This window comes from Pavona decussata, unplaced genomic scaffold, assembly GCF_977016875.1.
Source record: "Pavona decussata unplaced genomic scaffold, jaPavDecu1.1 SCAFFOLD_340, whole genome shotgun sequence".
In the NCBI taxonomy this organism is placed as follows: domain Eukaryota; kingdom Metazoa; phylum Cnidaria; class Anthozoa; order Scleractinia; family Agariciidae; genus Pavona; species Pavona decussata.
Window position 1 is genome coordinate 49,979 of NW_028145728.1, and position 15,022 is coordinate 65,000.

The 15,022-nt window shown below is 39.0% G+C and overlaps 3 protein-coding genes across 3 annotated transcripts in view; 1 reads left to right on the plus strand and 2 right to left on the minus strand.

Annotated features, from left to right (window-relative positions):
* Positions 1 to 560: 560 nt before the first annotated feature.
* Positions 561 to 15,022, minus strand: part of LOC146453240 (uncharacterized) — a 30,079-nt gene continuing 15,617 nt past the window's right edge. The window contains exons 3-6 of the mRNA XM_085096831.1: positions 5,242 to 5,961; positions 2,879 to 3,278; positions 2,023 to 2,144; positions 561 to 1,039 (exon numbers count right to left, since the gene is read on the minus strand). Coding sequence (XP_084952957.1) covers positions 561 to 1,039; positions 2,023 to 2,144; positions 2,879 to 3,278; positions 5,242 to 5,961 — 1,721 coding nt within the window. The remainder of the gene's footprint in view (positions 1,040 to 2,022; positions 2,145 to 2,878; positions 3,279 to 5,241; positions 5,962 to 15,022) is intronic.
* On the plus strand, positions 9,381 to 11,269 carry LOC146453241 (uncharacterized). Its single transcript, XM_085096840.1, has 2 exons — positions 9,381 to 9,518; positions 10,212 to 11,269. Exons 1-2 carry the CDS (start codon positions 9,487 to 9,489, stop codon positions 10,879 to 10,881), a joined length of 702 nt encoding a protein of 233 aa, XP_084952966.1. The 5' UTR covers positions 9,381 to 9,486; the 3' UTR covers positions 10,882 to 11,269.
* Positions 11,392 to 13,157, minus strand: LOC146453242 (uncharacterized). The gene is made up of 2 exons (XM_085096839.1): positions 12,319 to 13,157; positions 11,392 to 11,860 (listed from the first exon to the last, which is right to left on the minus strand). The coding sequence occupies exons 1-2, from the start codon at positions 12,980 to 12,982 to the stop codon at positions 11,448 to 11,450; spliced, it is 1,077 nt and encodes a 358-aa protein (XP_084952965.1). The 5' UTR covers positions 12,983 to 13,157; the 3' UTR covers positions 11,392 to 11,447.

Genomic DNA, 15,022 nt, shown 5'->3' on the forward strand with positions numbered 1-15,022 from the left:
TTCTTTGATATTAGGGGTTAAACGGTTACCGCGATTGAAACGTTAAAAAAAAAAATCCGTTTAAGACAAGAGTTTTAACTTTGAGAGCTCAAAGGAAATAAATTTTTTTTTTTGAGTCTGTGACTTCAATATATCATTTTATGATTTACTAAAAACGTTTCAAGAACCATTGGGTGAATAGTTTACCCTTGTCACACATCTAAACAGAAAAAAACTGATGTACAAAGCGCCGACTATTCTTCAGGCTGTCAACGACCTAAATTAAATATACATTTTCATAAGTATTACGCAACACTAGGTGACCTTTTTAATAGAAAGTACTATAATAGTAAAATGATAACTTACTCACAGCCTCGCACACAAAAAAATCTTCTTTCAGTTGTTTGATCCTGCAAAGTAAAAAAACTTAAAACCCTTACGTTTGATCTTGGTTTAAGTTTTTCCATTTGGCATTATATCAATTTTGTCAACAGTATTGCCTTTGACCAAGAAAATATATCTGGACGCAAGGATACTAATAACAGAGGTGCCGATTCTGTCCAAATGCGATTACTTTCCATTTAAAATCTCGAAAACAAGTATAAACGTGAGTGATTCTTAATTTTGTAGTGTGTCAGAGTGAGGTCATCCTTTAAATCATTGTCAGGAAGGTACATTAAGCGTTGTTCGTCGGGCAGAATTCCGAATTTTTGTTGAATTTTCAACTTCACACTTTTTAAAGTGTCGCTTGGATTGACGTATAACGAAAACGTCCTTGCTTCTCCGCCGATCATTGCAGTTCTTACGAAGATTTTCATACCGCATTCGATCAACTCCACAGTTGATTTTGCTTGGATGTCGTAGTAACTCAGACGGCGGTTATCTTCAAGCTCCTGCCCATCAAGTTTAAGAATTTGCTGGGCGGCTGGTATTCCTTCTGTGACTTCAATTTTGTTTTTTACCATCTTGATGGTGTCACTTGACTTGAATTCCAAACTGATCCTTTTTTCGGTCGGCAATTCCACACAGATGTTAGTCTTTTCTTGTGGAAGATAAGCCTCTAAAAGAAAAAAAAGTCATTTTAACAAAAACGTACATCAAGCCTTTTTTTATCGCTGCTAGGCAACGTCAAACGTCAGAAGGTATATCATTCTTATTTTTCTACTTAAAAAGTAAAATTTAATAAAATAAAATAAAATGAAATGAAATGACATGACATGACATGACATGACATGACATGACATGAAATGAAATGAAATGACGTGAAATGAAATGAAATGAAATGAAATAAAATCAATCAATCAATCAATCAATCAATCAATCAATCAATCAATCAATCGACTATGTTGAACGAGTGTGACACTCAACATTCTGTTACGACTGACAAACATGTGGCCCAGAGATTCCAGATCAAATTGGAATTTGAAATTGTTGGTTCTTGAGGAGAGGGGAAAACTGGAGAACCCCAATAAAAACTTCTCGGAGACATGAAGAGAACCAACAACTCAACCCACTTATGACGCCGAGTCCGAGAATCGAACTTCCGCCACATTGGTGGAAGGGGAGTGTTCTCACCACTGCGCCATCCCTGCTCCCAATATTCTCGGCACGATCGGTATGAGAGGTCTCCTTCTCTTCCCTGTCAGCTCACCGAGGCTCCACTTTTTTTTACAGAGAAGAATAAACCACAGGGAACAAGGTAACTGGCCATCAATGATGATCTAAGCACAAGGGGGCAAGAGAAAGAGAAGGGGGCTCACCTTACAAACCTAATTAGTTTTGGTAGATGTGACGGCAAACAGATCCCATCCCTTTCAACCTCAAGTCGCACGTTATCTATCAACTTCAGAGCGCGGGATGCGAAGCGCGTTATATCGGCAAAACGGGTCGCTGCCTTATATTCCGTCTTGATGAACACGGAATTACTGATCACATTTCAGCCATGCACTATCACTTACAAAATTGCGAACAATTTAGACACCTTGTTGAATTGCACAACCTGCATAATGCTATGAACAACAAAATATGAGAAAAAAGGTTTACCCCTTCGCCCGAGGCCACAGCGCTCGCGCATGTTCTGATTGTCTTGCCCTGACGGAATTGGCCCGGCTGGGCGAGCCAAAGTGTTTATATGGAGAGAAGTTGGCCCGGCTGGGAGGATGACCCTACCATCAAAAAAGGGTGACCCGGCTAGGCGGGTCACCCTGCCAGCCGAGCCAACGCCGGTTTCTTTTTTTATGTAAACGGTGCGCCAAGTTTTGTAAGGAATGTAGGAAACCTTGGCTCGCCCAGGGTAGCTCGGGTAAGCGAGTGACCCTTCTACCCGGGACTCAGCATAAGCACAAAAATAATGTAAATAAACACGTTGATTTTTCTTGTACTGTCCTAGCAACCACATAAACGAAATAAAGACAGCGAATAAGAGAAAGATTAACACGTTCAAATTAGCAGGCATGAGCGAGGCTGATGAATTAATTGACACTGTAAGTGTACGTAAGAGAACCCTCAAAGTGATTAAAATCCGCGAAGTAACGGCGAAGGGAAATATTTCCGTGTATGGCGCCTTGTTTAAGCCTTCAACGCCTTGATTAGAAACTGATGGGCCTCTGCAGCCAATTATTTTTTTTATTTGGCGATTCTGTTCCGAATATAGTTACTCTGTTGCGAACTTTTTCTCCTTGGGCAAATTAAAATATAAAAAGAACCTTACCGAAATTTACGCAATTAAATTATTTAGGGGCAAATGAATGCGAACTGAACTTGCGTACCTTATATTAAATTCGGTATCGTTTAATCATCTAAAAGGCGTTAACAATGAAATTCGTTTTCAATCTTGTTATTAATTTGTCGACAATAAGTCACATACAGCCCACACACAGTATACTTCAGAATCATGTACCTTATCTCATCAAAAGTCTCGTCCACTTCTTCTCTATTTGTGATGGTTACTTCCAGTTCCTCTTTGAACCCAATGCCTCTCATCTGACTTTCCAATCTTTCCTTAGCTTCTTGTCTCTCAAAATCCAGCAGAAATGTCAGGAATCTCTTTCTCGAGCAACAACGCAGGGTGACCAGAATCGAACCCGCTGTGATATTCTCCACCTGAATCCCTGGTGCTTCCAGTACGCTTTTTAATGCTTTTTCAACTTGCTTCGGTTGTTCGTAAAGCAACGCTGCCAAAGCACCGACAAACCCAATGCCCTGAATTGCTGTGTCTGCAGTTAAGACTTTATCAGCAATTTTCAGGAAGAAGGAGTGTGAAAAGTGCAGAACATTCTTACTTGCTGGCTCTTCAAGTTCTGACACGAGTCGAGGTTAAGGGAAAAAAAGAAATATTTAATTAGATGTGAGCTGAATTAACAAATAAGAAACAGTTATTTAGGTGGTAAATTCCTAAATTGGGATAGTTTACTCGTCTCATTTTAGTCAGTGCCTGGTATAACTCAAGTTTCAACTTACGATGGAATCCGCATCTCATTTACAGAGCGACGTAAAGCGAAACCAAAGCAGGTGCAAAGTTCTTTAATTGGACATTCAAATGAAAACTGCTTTAACCCTTCGCATACTAACAACGCATATATGCGTCGAAAACACCGTTCTGGCTTCTATGAATTGCTTCTTGTTTAACTTAAGCTACAACGTCATGATAATGTGTGAATGACCCCAGCTGATGTATATTTCCATCATCAAACCCAGCAAATCGACTACGCCTCCCGATTTTCGCTGCATATCACCGTTCGTTTGGCAACAAAGTCCTAAATGCCAATTGTTCGGCCAAATAATAACATCAAAAATTACACTTATTTATCGTCAATTTTAATCCAAATAATTTGTTCAAAATTGAAAAGTCTATATTTACAGCAAACCTCAAGGTCAGACCTTGGTATCTGACTGGAAGTTTTCCTCTCAACGCTTTCCGAGGGCTATACTTCAGCCATTTTATCAGACCCAGTCTTGCGTATCTCACGTTGCCTCGTTTACGCCCGAAGAGAATTCTGGGTAATTCAGCCATAGCGCGAGCGTAGAACTCCTGCTCTTTCCATTTCATAGTTTTTTTATAAGTGTCGAGCCACCCAGTACCACCAGCAAAATTTCGAATCCATTGAATATTTTACTACTCCAAACTCGCCCAAATAGCCTTGGCAGGTCCTGGAATCCATCCACAAAACGGCCAGAGAGGCAACTTCACTCGTGGGCCTCCATGTCTGCTACACAGCATGTTTGGCGACTCAGTCAGCATGAAATCACCTCTCACCTCTGTTTTCTTTCAGAGGAGTGCCTCTACCCACATTCCAGCTTGATGATGCCAGAATGGGGGTTTCTGCAGAGGAAAATGGCTCGAAAAACACTTATAAAGCGATGATTTTACCAGATTCGTGCTCGTGCACTCGCTCGAAACAAACAACAACCGTCACTTGCATCACGTGACAATTTAGCCTGAGCCCACAGTTTCTTAAGACCGCAGATATTTTTATTTCATCTCCATTTATGGAGAAATTAAGTGGCTCAGACTATTTATTGCCAAAAAGTCATTGAAAAAAATACCACACACCTAGGATTTAAAGGGTTAAGATTGGCTTGATTTACTGTGATTTTTGCCAGATATTTTGACACTTTAATTACATACATAAAGTTATTATAGTATTACGTTCTGCGCATCTTAAGATGCTGGGTTTCCTATGGGTGGTGCCTACTAATACAGGAATATTTTTGTACGGTTTAAAACTATACGGAGAAAGCAGAACTTAGCAAATGCTTTTGGTATCTCAAAAGAAAATTGGGGGTAACCATGCATTTTTCAAAGATAATTAAGCTTCAATTTTGGAAAAAACCCATACATTGCTTTATATTTTGGCGCTTTTTAGAGTCCTGCAATACAGCAAATGCAAAATAATTCGGTCGACAAATTGTTATGTGTTACTTTGCCCATGCAGTTGAATCCTGTAGTCGTGTAAAGTAACCCTTAAATATGACAGTGGTTATATAAATATATGGCATTTTGCCTAAATCTGAACCACTAGGTAAGTAGGTAGGTAGGCAGGTAGCGGGTAGGTAAATTAGAGAAGGTATCTAGGAAGGTTGTAAGTCAGGTAAGTAGGTGGGTTACTAGGTAGGTAGATAGATCACGGGCGGTTGATAGGTCCGTAGGTAGTTAAATAGGGTTGCAGTTGTATTCATATAAGTAGATAAGTAGGAGGATTCTTTTGTTTTAGAGAATTAAATATTCGACGGAGGAAATGATAAACATCAAATTAAACTTACCTTCAGTGGCAACTTCGCATAAGGTTGAAGAATTCTGAATATTGTGCTGAGCGAGAGTCGCATCATCATCGAGCTGTCTTCCATCATAAGCCAGAATGGGTATTCTCCCAGGTGGAAAGCCTTCCAACTTCTCTCTTTCTCTTTTGACCATTCTAACAGTGTCACTTGGTAACACGTTCAATTCAATTATCTTTCCGGATAGTGTTTTGATAAATATTTCCACCGCTACCTTCAAGTCTAGGATGGATTTGTGCTCAATTTCGTAATCTTCTAGTTCCTTATGATCTTCCAGAACAATGTCATCAAAAACAAGACGTTGTTGGTCTGATGGGATTCTTGCTTTGTGTTCAATTTTCGTCTTCACACTCCCAATGGTACTTGTTGGTGTCACTGTTAGGGTGATCATTTTTCCAGTCAACATCCTTATGGCGATTTCATTGTTCAAGAGATTTGCACCTGTGTTCAAGTATAGCATGCAGCCATTGTGAATGTTGTAATCACTCAGAGTGCCCTTATCACTCAGAGTGTAAAAGGATGTCTTTAGAACTAATGCCTGTTGTTCGGGTGGAATTCCTACCTTGTTTTGAATCTTCTTCTTTACGTTTTTGACAGAATCATCTGAGTCAACTGCTAACGCGAAATGTCTGTCAAATCTCCACATTTCTATGTGCATGTCTATGATGATTTCAATGCTACCTGAAGGAATGCTACCAAGTTCACCTAAAAGAGAACAAATTTGTTTACTCATTAAATGTAAATAGTATTCCCTCAAATGAGACATCCTTCACTCAGCGTTCAGAAACATGGCAAATATCCAAATGAATTGTAACCACATCGTGGTTTGAAACATACGCATGAATGCAATCTGCTGTACACAAGTATAGGGTACACAACTGAGTGTGTATAAACAAAATTAAAAATTATTGTTAACAATAAACCAATAGAAAGTAAGTCTCAAAAATAATCTAAAAAGATATTCGCGTCGCCGTTTTGCTCATATTATGATTTTCGCATTTGGCGGTCTTCCTGTTTTTAAATATGCCCTTTTGAAATAAACCGCTCAATCTTTTTCGAAGAGAAAGAATAAAGGACAAGGATAAAAATCCTTTTGAAAACTTACGCCTTAGAGACCATCTGAAAGTAACATTGAAACAGTTTGTTTTTATTATAGTAACGAAGTGCATGAATAAGTTCGCTTGTTTAGGTTACGAAATGTAGCTTATCAGAGAAATAACACCATCTCTCAATGTCCAATCGAATTCGATTGAATTCAAATATAACGTACCATTTGCGTGACATTACATATTCAAATATTAGGTCAATTTTGGTAAACTATTTCTGACATTGACTCAATTTGAATTATTCCGAACTTTATAATGACGTCATGACGACACCGAAACGTTCGTTTTTGTCGCTTATTTTTACTTTCCTACTCCAAAATGATCCGAACGATTTGACAGATCATAGAGACAATTTTCGGTCCGTATACAGTCTAAAAATTGCTGCATCTCATTACGGGGAATTGAATGTGTTACCTGAGCGACGGGTGAACGGTTTGACGATCCGTACGGTTTGTACAAATCGTTAAGGCAGTTTTCGGTTCGTATACAAGTTGGAAAGTAAACAAAATATACATATGTTTTCCTCGTTCTTTAGTGTAGGAAACTAAATGATGCGTTTCTTACAAAATAAAACATTACAATCGGCTGTTCTCTGGAAACTAAAATTGGAAAGGGAAGGAGAATTTGACCTTATCAGTCGCAGAGCACACAGCAAATTGAGACAGTCATAAATGTATTATCTGAGTTGGTTTTAATATTCTTAGTTTGGATTTAGGAAACATGTTTTCCTTACGACTAATGCAGAATACTATAGAGTAAAATTAGTATTTTATGGAGAAAGTAGAGACTGTACGGTGGTATTGGTCAATAACTTTTGTGATATTTGGTGATTCCTAAAAGAGCCGTTGTGAGAGATCGTTTTCTAATTGCCCTCTTTTACTTCGGTAAACCATTCAGGTACAGAACTTTGTTTACATCAAAGTAGAACCGCAGATGGCTGTTCTGGTCGGTATTGTTGAGGACAAAATCGACTTGCCTTGCCCTCTTTTCTGCTTTAGTCGTTGACAGTTCCGCCCAGTGCTGCGCCAGCATTGTACATCTTCTAATAAGGCTTGACTCACAACCATTACCGATGAGAAAGAGAACCAAGTTGAACGTTTCGGTATAGGCCGTTTTTTTTTTTTTTTCCACAATATGAGTCGCATTTCCTTTGGCCACGATTTTAATGGGAAGGTGTCCCCGTCAATTACTCTGGTCAACTGCCTTCTTTCGTCCACTACTTCAGCTCATGACAGTAAAAGAATTTCTCCTCAATAGAGACTTAACGTCGCTATCATGCATCCTTTTGAAAAGCCATGAAAGCTGCAATACTGCATCACGGTTTAAAAATACTCTCAATCACAATTTTGTCACCTTCCCTTGACAGGAAGGTTGATTGTTTGCATCAACATTTATTCAATGCAATCGCACTAGCTATTGTTAGTAAATTTGCCGCAAATAATCGACCCGAGTCTATTGAGCCGGTTCCCATCAACTAGTCTATCATACCTTTAAGGCTACCAGGTCGTTCGGTTTGCTGTTACTTTGACATAAGACGTGGTTTATCAAACCCGCTTTATGTCCTTTATCACTGCGCTGGCCGATTTATTTTTAAATTCCCATTTCCAACCACCTTTGATATAAGATGCCTTATTTATTTAATTAATTAATTAATTAATTAATTAATTAATTTAAAGAAAACTATGAATTTCACTTCCTTTTCTTTAGAGCCTAATAAAGCAATACTAAACTCTAGGATAACACTCCCTTTACTTCACTTGTACAAAACTTAAGCATAAGTAAGTTAGTTTGCTTAACCTTAAGTATCACTACACTTCAGGGTTAAGTATCATTGAGATTTCAGTTAACGAATACATGAATGAGTGCCTTTTAGTAGAGCTCAGTTCCAATTATTTATATATACTCTCCTTTTTATTCCCTCAAGTAAACACAGATAGGTAACTAAGAGAATAAAACATAAACCCTTTATTTCGCCATTACTCAAATTTGTCCTATTAGGTTTGTACAGGCCCGCAAATGATCCCGGCCCGCGAATGATCCCCGGACCGGAAATGATCCCCGGACTGGAAATGATCGCCAGATTGGACCGCAAATGATCCCCGATCGCCTCACCATAATATTAGAATGGAATGGACTCAAATTTGGAGAGTGGATTTCAACTTTATACCCCTCTTTTTTTTCTTTTCTTAATAACACCAGTCGCTATATTTAAACTATCTGCATGCAAATTTCACAACTTTAAAAATTATAATGTAGCAGCTCAATGCAACAGAACAATTTACTTATAAACTGGAACATACATGCCTGTGTACATAATTTACTTATACCATTACAACGCCTAAAATGTGCACGAATTGTACGAAATTCACCATTTTTCAAATAGGGCGAACAATATGAAACAAATTTTGACAGTGCAACTGGAGCAGACCAACTTACTCGAATGGGAAAGGCTCCTCAGAGAGTACCACAATTTTGCACTGACGGACTGTATAAGGACCGAAAAGTGCCTTTACGATCTGTACAAACCATACGGATCGTCAAACCGTATAAGCCCTTCTCTGAGATAAGACGTGGAAATATTCTAAGTGTCCTAAATGAGATGCATTTTACGGACCGAAAAGTGCCTTTACGATCTGTACAAACCGTACGGATCGTCAAACCGTATAAGCCTCTCTCTGAGATAAGACGTGGAAATATTCTAAGTGTACTAAATGAGATGCAATTAACGGACCGTATGCGGACCGAAAAGCGCCTTTACGATTTGTTGTCAGACCGTAACAAGGGAGTTTAAGCAAATCGCTACGGCGAGCCTCACTACGGCTACCGGAAGTAAAATAATCCACTTACGAGTCATTGCGCATGTCAGTCGTTAGCATCCAGCCGTAGCGGGAAATCCTTCTACGCCAGTTGGAAGGTTTTGGCGTAGTCTGTGGTACGTGGACTTATGTCGCTTCTTTCTCCGCTTTATACAGACTCTTGAGCAATTTTAGCGAATGAAATACATTTAAGAATCCTTAGAAATAGTTTATCGTGAATATTTATCAAGCTCCCTGCTCCTTACCGAGTGAATCTGACTTATTTTTGCATCCTGGCCGGTTTGTCGAAGGATCAAAGCAGTGAGCACATGGCGAACGTAGCGAACGGCAGGAGAAATGCGTAAGTACAAAGTCCAAGTTTTCCTTTTCAAAGCTCAAAGACTACTTGAAATTCAAATAACTGAAGCTGAGGAATGACCAGAGTTATGAAGGCCGGGACCGTGTAGAAACTTTGATTTGGTGTATAGAGGCTCCAAATTGGCATTTTTACCACACGTAATATAATTCACTCATTCACAGGAACGCTTACATTTTTTCCAGACGTTGGAATCTATTAACAGCTGGTCAGACAAGTGTTAAAGAAACGCATTCAATTAACATCTATTTTGAATTTTAATTTTAATGTGCACGGGCCAATTTTGGATTTTGCATGCAATTTATATGTGTTGGTGGACGTTTGTAATGAATATAAATAGGCTTACATGTTTATTGGGAGCGAGTCTCCCTGTTTTTATAGTTAAAATATATGAAATTTACACCTCATTTTCACTTTTTCAAGTTAAATTTACCATATGGTGTTACATTTTGATTCCTCTACTGGGATGTATAACTGTACCTTTTGTGACCTTTTGTATATAAAATAATTCAGGGATCTTTCTCAAATGAAATTCTTCTTGATTATATGTAAGTCGGTGGTGGTTAGAAACAAAAAGCAGCCCAGAATATAACTTCTCTTGTGCAATTATATTGAGCCAAACCAAATTTACATGTAGTTGAACTGTGTGTTGAATAAGCTTTGTGATTTCCTATCCAGGCCTATGGAGTGGACAGAAATGCATGATACTTTGTTATGCCGGGAGGTACTACTAGAAGAACCTTACAAGTATAAGAAAGGAAGTAATGAAAAAGGAAAAAAGTGGTCTGAAATAGCTGAAGCCTTGAATAAGAATCAAGAGGTGAAATTTAAAGTCACACAAAGAGGTGTCCGAGAAAGGATGGAACGGCTTCAAAAGAGGTACTTGGAAAAAAAGAAAGAGGAAGAATCAGCTAGTGGAATCGCAGTGGATGATTTAACTGAACTTGAAACCTTAATTGATGAAATAATAGAGCGGGAAAAGTTGGCAGAGGAAACCAGAGATTCCGAGGGAACCTCAAAGAAGATTGAGGTAGACAAACAAACTGCAGAGAAAATGCGAAAAGAGGCCATGGAGCGATTTGGAGAGACAAAGAAGAGATCCGAAGCTGAGGGTGATGAAGTAAGGCAGACAAAACGCAGGCAGAGTGGAAATGATGCAGTGCAATTTTTGAAGGAAAAAGCAGAGAAGGAAAATGAGTTTCGAACGGAAGAACTTGCCTTAAAGAAACAACACCAACAACAAGAAGCTGCCAGACAGGGACAGATTTTAGCCATGATGCAGCAGCAACAACAACAGACAGCAGCCATGATGGCCCTTATCGAAAGATTGCTACCAAAGAAATCTTAGAACATGGTTCAAGATCTTTGCCTTTTTGTATTGTTGATGTTACCCTTTGCAGGTCTTTTTGTGTTAACTTGGGCTGTTGTCATTAGTGAATGCTTTCAACCCAAAGTTCAGTTTTTAATTAGAAGTAGACAGGCATATGCTGTGATTTAAATTTGTTTTTGGTTTAAAATTTTTAAACCAGTTTGGTTTTTCTATTTTCCTTGACTTAAAAAAAAAAAAAGGAAAATAAAAATAAAACTATCAAATAAAATTTTGGACCAGAAACAAACTGAAACCCCTCGAAAAAATAAATGTGAAATGACACTAGTTGGAAGAATTTGACAGTTCATCAAAGTTTCACTCAAAGATTAAATGTTAAAATGTTATTATTTCAATTCTACTTACAGCATCTTAATGTTTGTGCCTTATCATAAAAAGGTCTTTGGTTGTGAAACACACATGTACAATTTATTGACAGTTGAGTTTATGTTCCATTTCTCATTTGGGAAAAAAGCTTCACCATTACTGAGACTCAGCTCTAGGAACTCTTAACTTAAATGCAATAAATGCTAAATTTTTACTCTTTTTTAGGCAAAGTAATCTTCCAAACTGGGTGGGTCAAGCTCAAAAAACTCTGATGTTTGGTTGCCATAGAGGCATGTGAGTGCATTCCTAAGAAGTGCACACACCACATACATTTTCCCCACACTGCTTAATCCAATCTTCAGATTTTTTTTTAAGTCCAAAAACTTGAAATAATTTATGATGTACCCAAACAACCACTCCACTGAGGACCGAACTTCACTCATTGCTGAATTGTATGCCTGCATTTGAGGAGTTAACACTCCATTGCGAAATGGCGCCTGCAAATGAACCCTCAGGGGATAGGCGGGGTCGCCATAGATGCACATTGGCTGCCCATGGAGATCGAAAGCAAACATCTGTAAACTCTGCAGAAGCTGAGAATCCCGAAGCATTCCAGCATCATGCCTTCTTCCTTCTAGGAAAAATTAAAAAATATGTTTGTTATCTGCAGATAATGTCGGTATCAATAATTATTTAGGTCAATCCAGGGGCGGTGCCTCGCATGGTCGTCCCGTTGCACCTACCATTTTTGGGTCTCGCTTCTTTTTTTGATTATTTATGTTATATACTGTAAGTGGAGTACCCAATAAAGCTGTTAAAAAAAAAAAAATTAAAAAAAATCAGATTCCAATATTTCAGACAAACTACTGTCAATCCCTACCATGCATCCTATACCCTGCATTATTCAGACAACAACAATGCTCAAGTGAAAGCAATACTTTTCTTTAGACTTACAATTTTGACCAGTCTTAGTGGTGGTCTAGGGGAGGGCTCCACCCTCCTTAGACCCACCCCCCATTCTTGAGCACCTGGATCTGCCACTGACTTCCACCTTTTACAGGTAAGGGAAACTTCAAGAACAGAAGTACTTACCAACAGGGCCATACAGGTTTCCAATGATCCCATTTGGCAGAGCTAGGGACTGGAATTTTAAAGCATGCACTCTTTTATGACCGTTGTAGACAATTCTCTGATTATTATCTGGCCTCGCGATAGGCCTAACTGTTCCGTCAATAAAACCAAAACAGTTCTGCAATGGGGACCCTCTTTGGGAGATAACTTGGGCATAGGTTTGCAATGCTGGTGGGTTCAAAACTGCGGGATTCCAATCGATAATTCGATGACTATGGGCTGTATAGATGTAATCAAGCACCTCGTTTGTTACCATGCTCAAAACAGGGACAGGACGACCGAACCGTGGTACCATGTCACTGTACCGGCAAGGGTAAGCAAAGCGTTTTAGCAGCATACAAAGGGCTTCTGTGCCCTCGGCTTTGCTTCGCTGATTACAGCTAATCCAATCTGGGATTTGAAGTGCTTCTGCGAGTGCAGGTATATTTCGCTTCTTCACTCGAAATTCCGCAAGGCATTCATCATCTTCCATATCATCAAGGTCGAAGAGTGGATATGAACTGTACGGCAGGTCTAAGTTTGGACTCTGGTACTGTTCGTACAAAATCAGGAGTTCTTCGTCGTTAAGAATCCCTTGATCATAGCAAAGTAAAACGAAATCCCTTGTTTCTTTGAACGAAGTCATTTAGACGTACGAAGCCTCGAATACGCTTATGAGTCTTAAAAACTTCTCAGCCGTACTATTTGTATTTCGCGTTGCTTAAAGTTGAATTTTGGCGGGCTACGGCGAAGTACTCTCCCCAGACCTCCTTAACCACGATAGCCGTAGCAGCGCCAGCCGTAGCGATTTGCTTAAACTCCCTAGTTTGTCAAACCGTACGGATCGTGAGGCTGTTTTTTCAGACCGTATCAGTTTGTCTATATTGGACAACCCTCTTATGAATCGCTTTTTGGTGTCTATTTTGTCATTCTGTTGCCACATTTGTTGCTATCTCAAACAAGCCCAGAATTCATAGCTACCGTGTAGCAAGAAAGTTTTGCGGATTGGTTATATTTTGTGTTCCGCGGGAACAAATTTTTGCGGTTCGAGATGAGTGAAATTTCTGATGGGAACTAATTTTTACGATGCTCTGTTTAAGCAGCAGAACAATTAAGTGGAAGAAACCTTAACATTTTCAACTTTTATTGTACTGTGTGTTGAGTCACAGTTCACTCTACTTACATATTAGAGACATATCACTTTTATACCTTACTGCGCAAAGGGACTGAACAACAACAAAAAGCCTACCCCTAACATGCACAACAAAACACTGTTTCATTAATACGGTTTGCCACGACCGGTATTACCGTATGTTATTTTACGAGAAAGCAGTATAACTGTTTGAATTACCGTAGTTGAAACCTTTCTAGGCTATGCCCTATTGTTACGCAATGCGTCAGACTCAGTCGATGATGGTAACACTCTTGTTCAGTTGAAGTTTTTAAGAATTGAAATAACTTCTCTGCCGTGAGGCCGCCGCAGAAGCGCCACTTAGAACATGGTTGGTCTGCTGCACGATTCGAGTCTGTCAGGAGCCCATTAAGAGGTGCTTTCCTTCAGATGACCCATTCGATCCAATAAATGTACTAAATTGCTTTACTCTTGACAGCTCTAGTTGCTTTTTCAAATGAAAAATCATGTTAATGTTCTTGTTTAAGTCCAATGTATATTGCTTCAGTGGCAAAAGTCTATTACAAGCAGAGTTTTTAGTTTGACCGAGGGAAGTTAATTTTTGCGGCGTTATATTTTGCGGGTGTTTTTTTTCCGCGGGAACTAGTTTTTGCGGATCGAGGTTAATCCGCCAAAAAACCGCAAAAATTAGAACCCGCAAAATTTTCATGCTACATGGTAGTGCTAAACTACGAGCAGCCGTAGCTCTTCCGCTTCAAATATACTTGCCACACGATACGAAAATCGAGAATCGTGCGATCTAGGAGTGGCAGCGGGAAACGGCGAAACGCGATTGACGGTCACAGCGGACACACGAGAAAGAAATGAAAAAAAAAAAGTGACTGCAATGCTTTCGTACGGTGATGATCATATGAATAACGCACACGTTCATTGGAGCACTTAGCGGTAATACGAATGGAATCTATTAATTTTCATTCGATCTACTTTTATTTTAATCAACTGTGATTAACTTATTGATCATCCCTAGAACGTCTTCAGAAATTAGTGGATCGGAAATGTTTCTGAAACTTTTGTTAGTTAGTCGCAAAGTTTTGAAACACCTTCCGAGAATTGTTAAATACCAAAGGCTAGAGAGCGATTAAAGTAAGTTTATACAAAAATATTAATACGTATTTTTGTGTTTTACAGACGATTAAAATATAAATTAGACAGGATTTAGAACCCAAGAAAGCAACCATGCAGTGAAAAGTCAGATATCGACAATTATCCTGGCCATGGGGAATCCTGAGCAGTGTGATATTATTTCCAGCCTGTCAAATTTTTTATAATGAATTTGTATGCAGCAATGGAACTTCGCACACATCGCTTCAGCTGGCTTTAAATTACCCCCAAGAAATTATAAATTGCAACAAAAACAACTCTTAAGTTTTATAAAATAGCCTGGGTCAAGCAAGTACTGTGATTGGTCTAACTGAGTTCTGTATAACTCCACAATGCACGAAGCATACGTATGGTGCGTGCATTATAATTGTACCTATGCACGGAGCACACGTC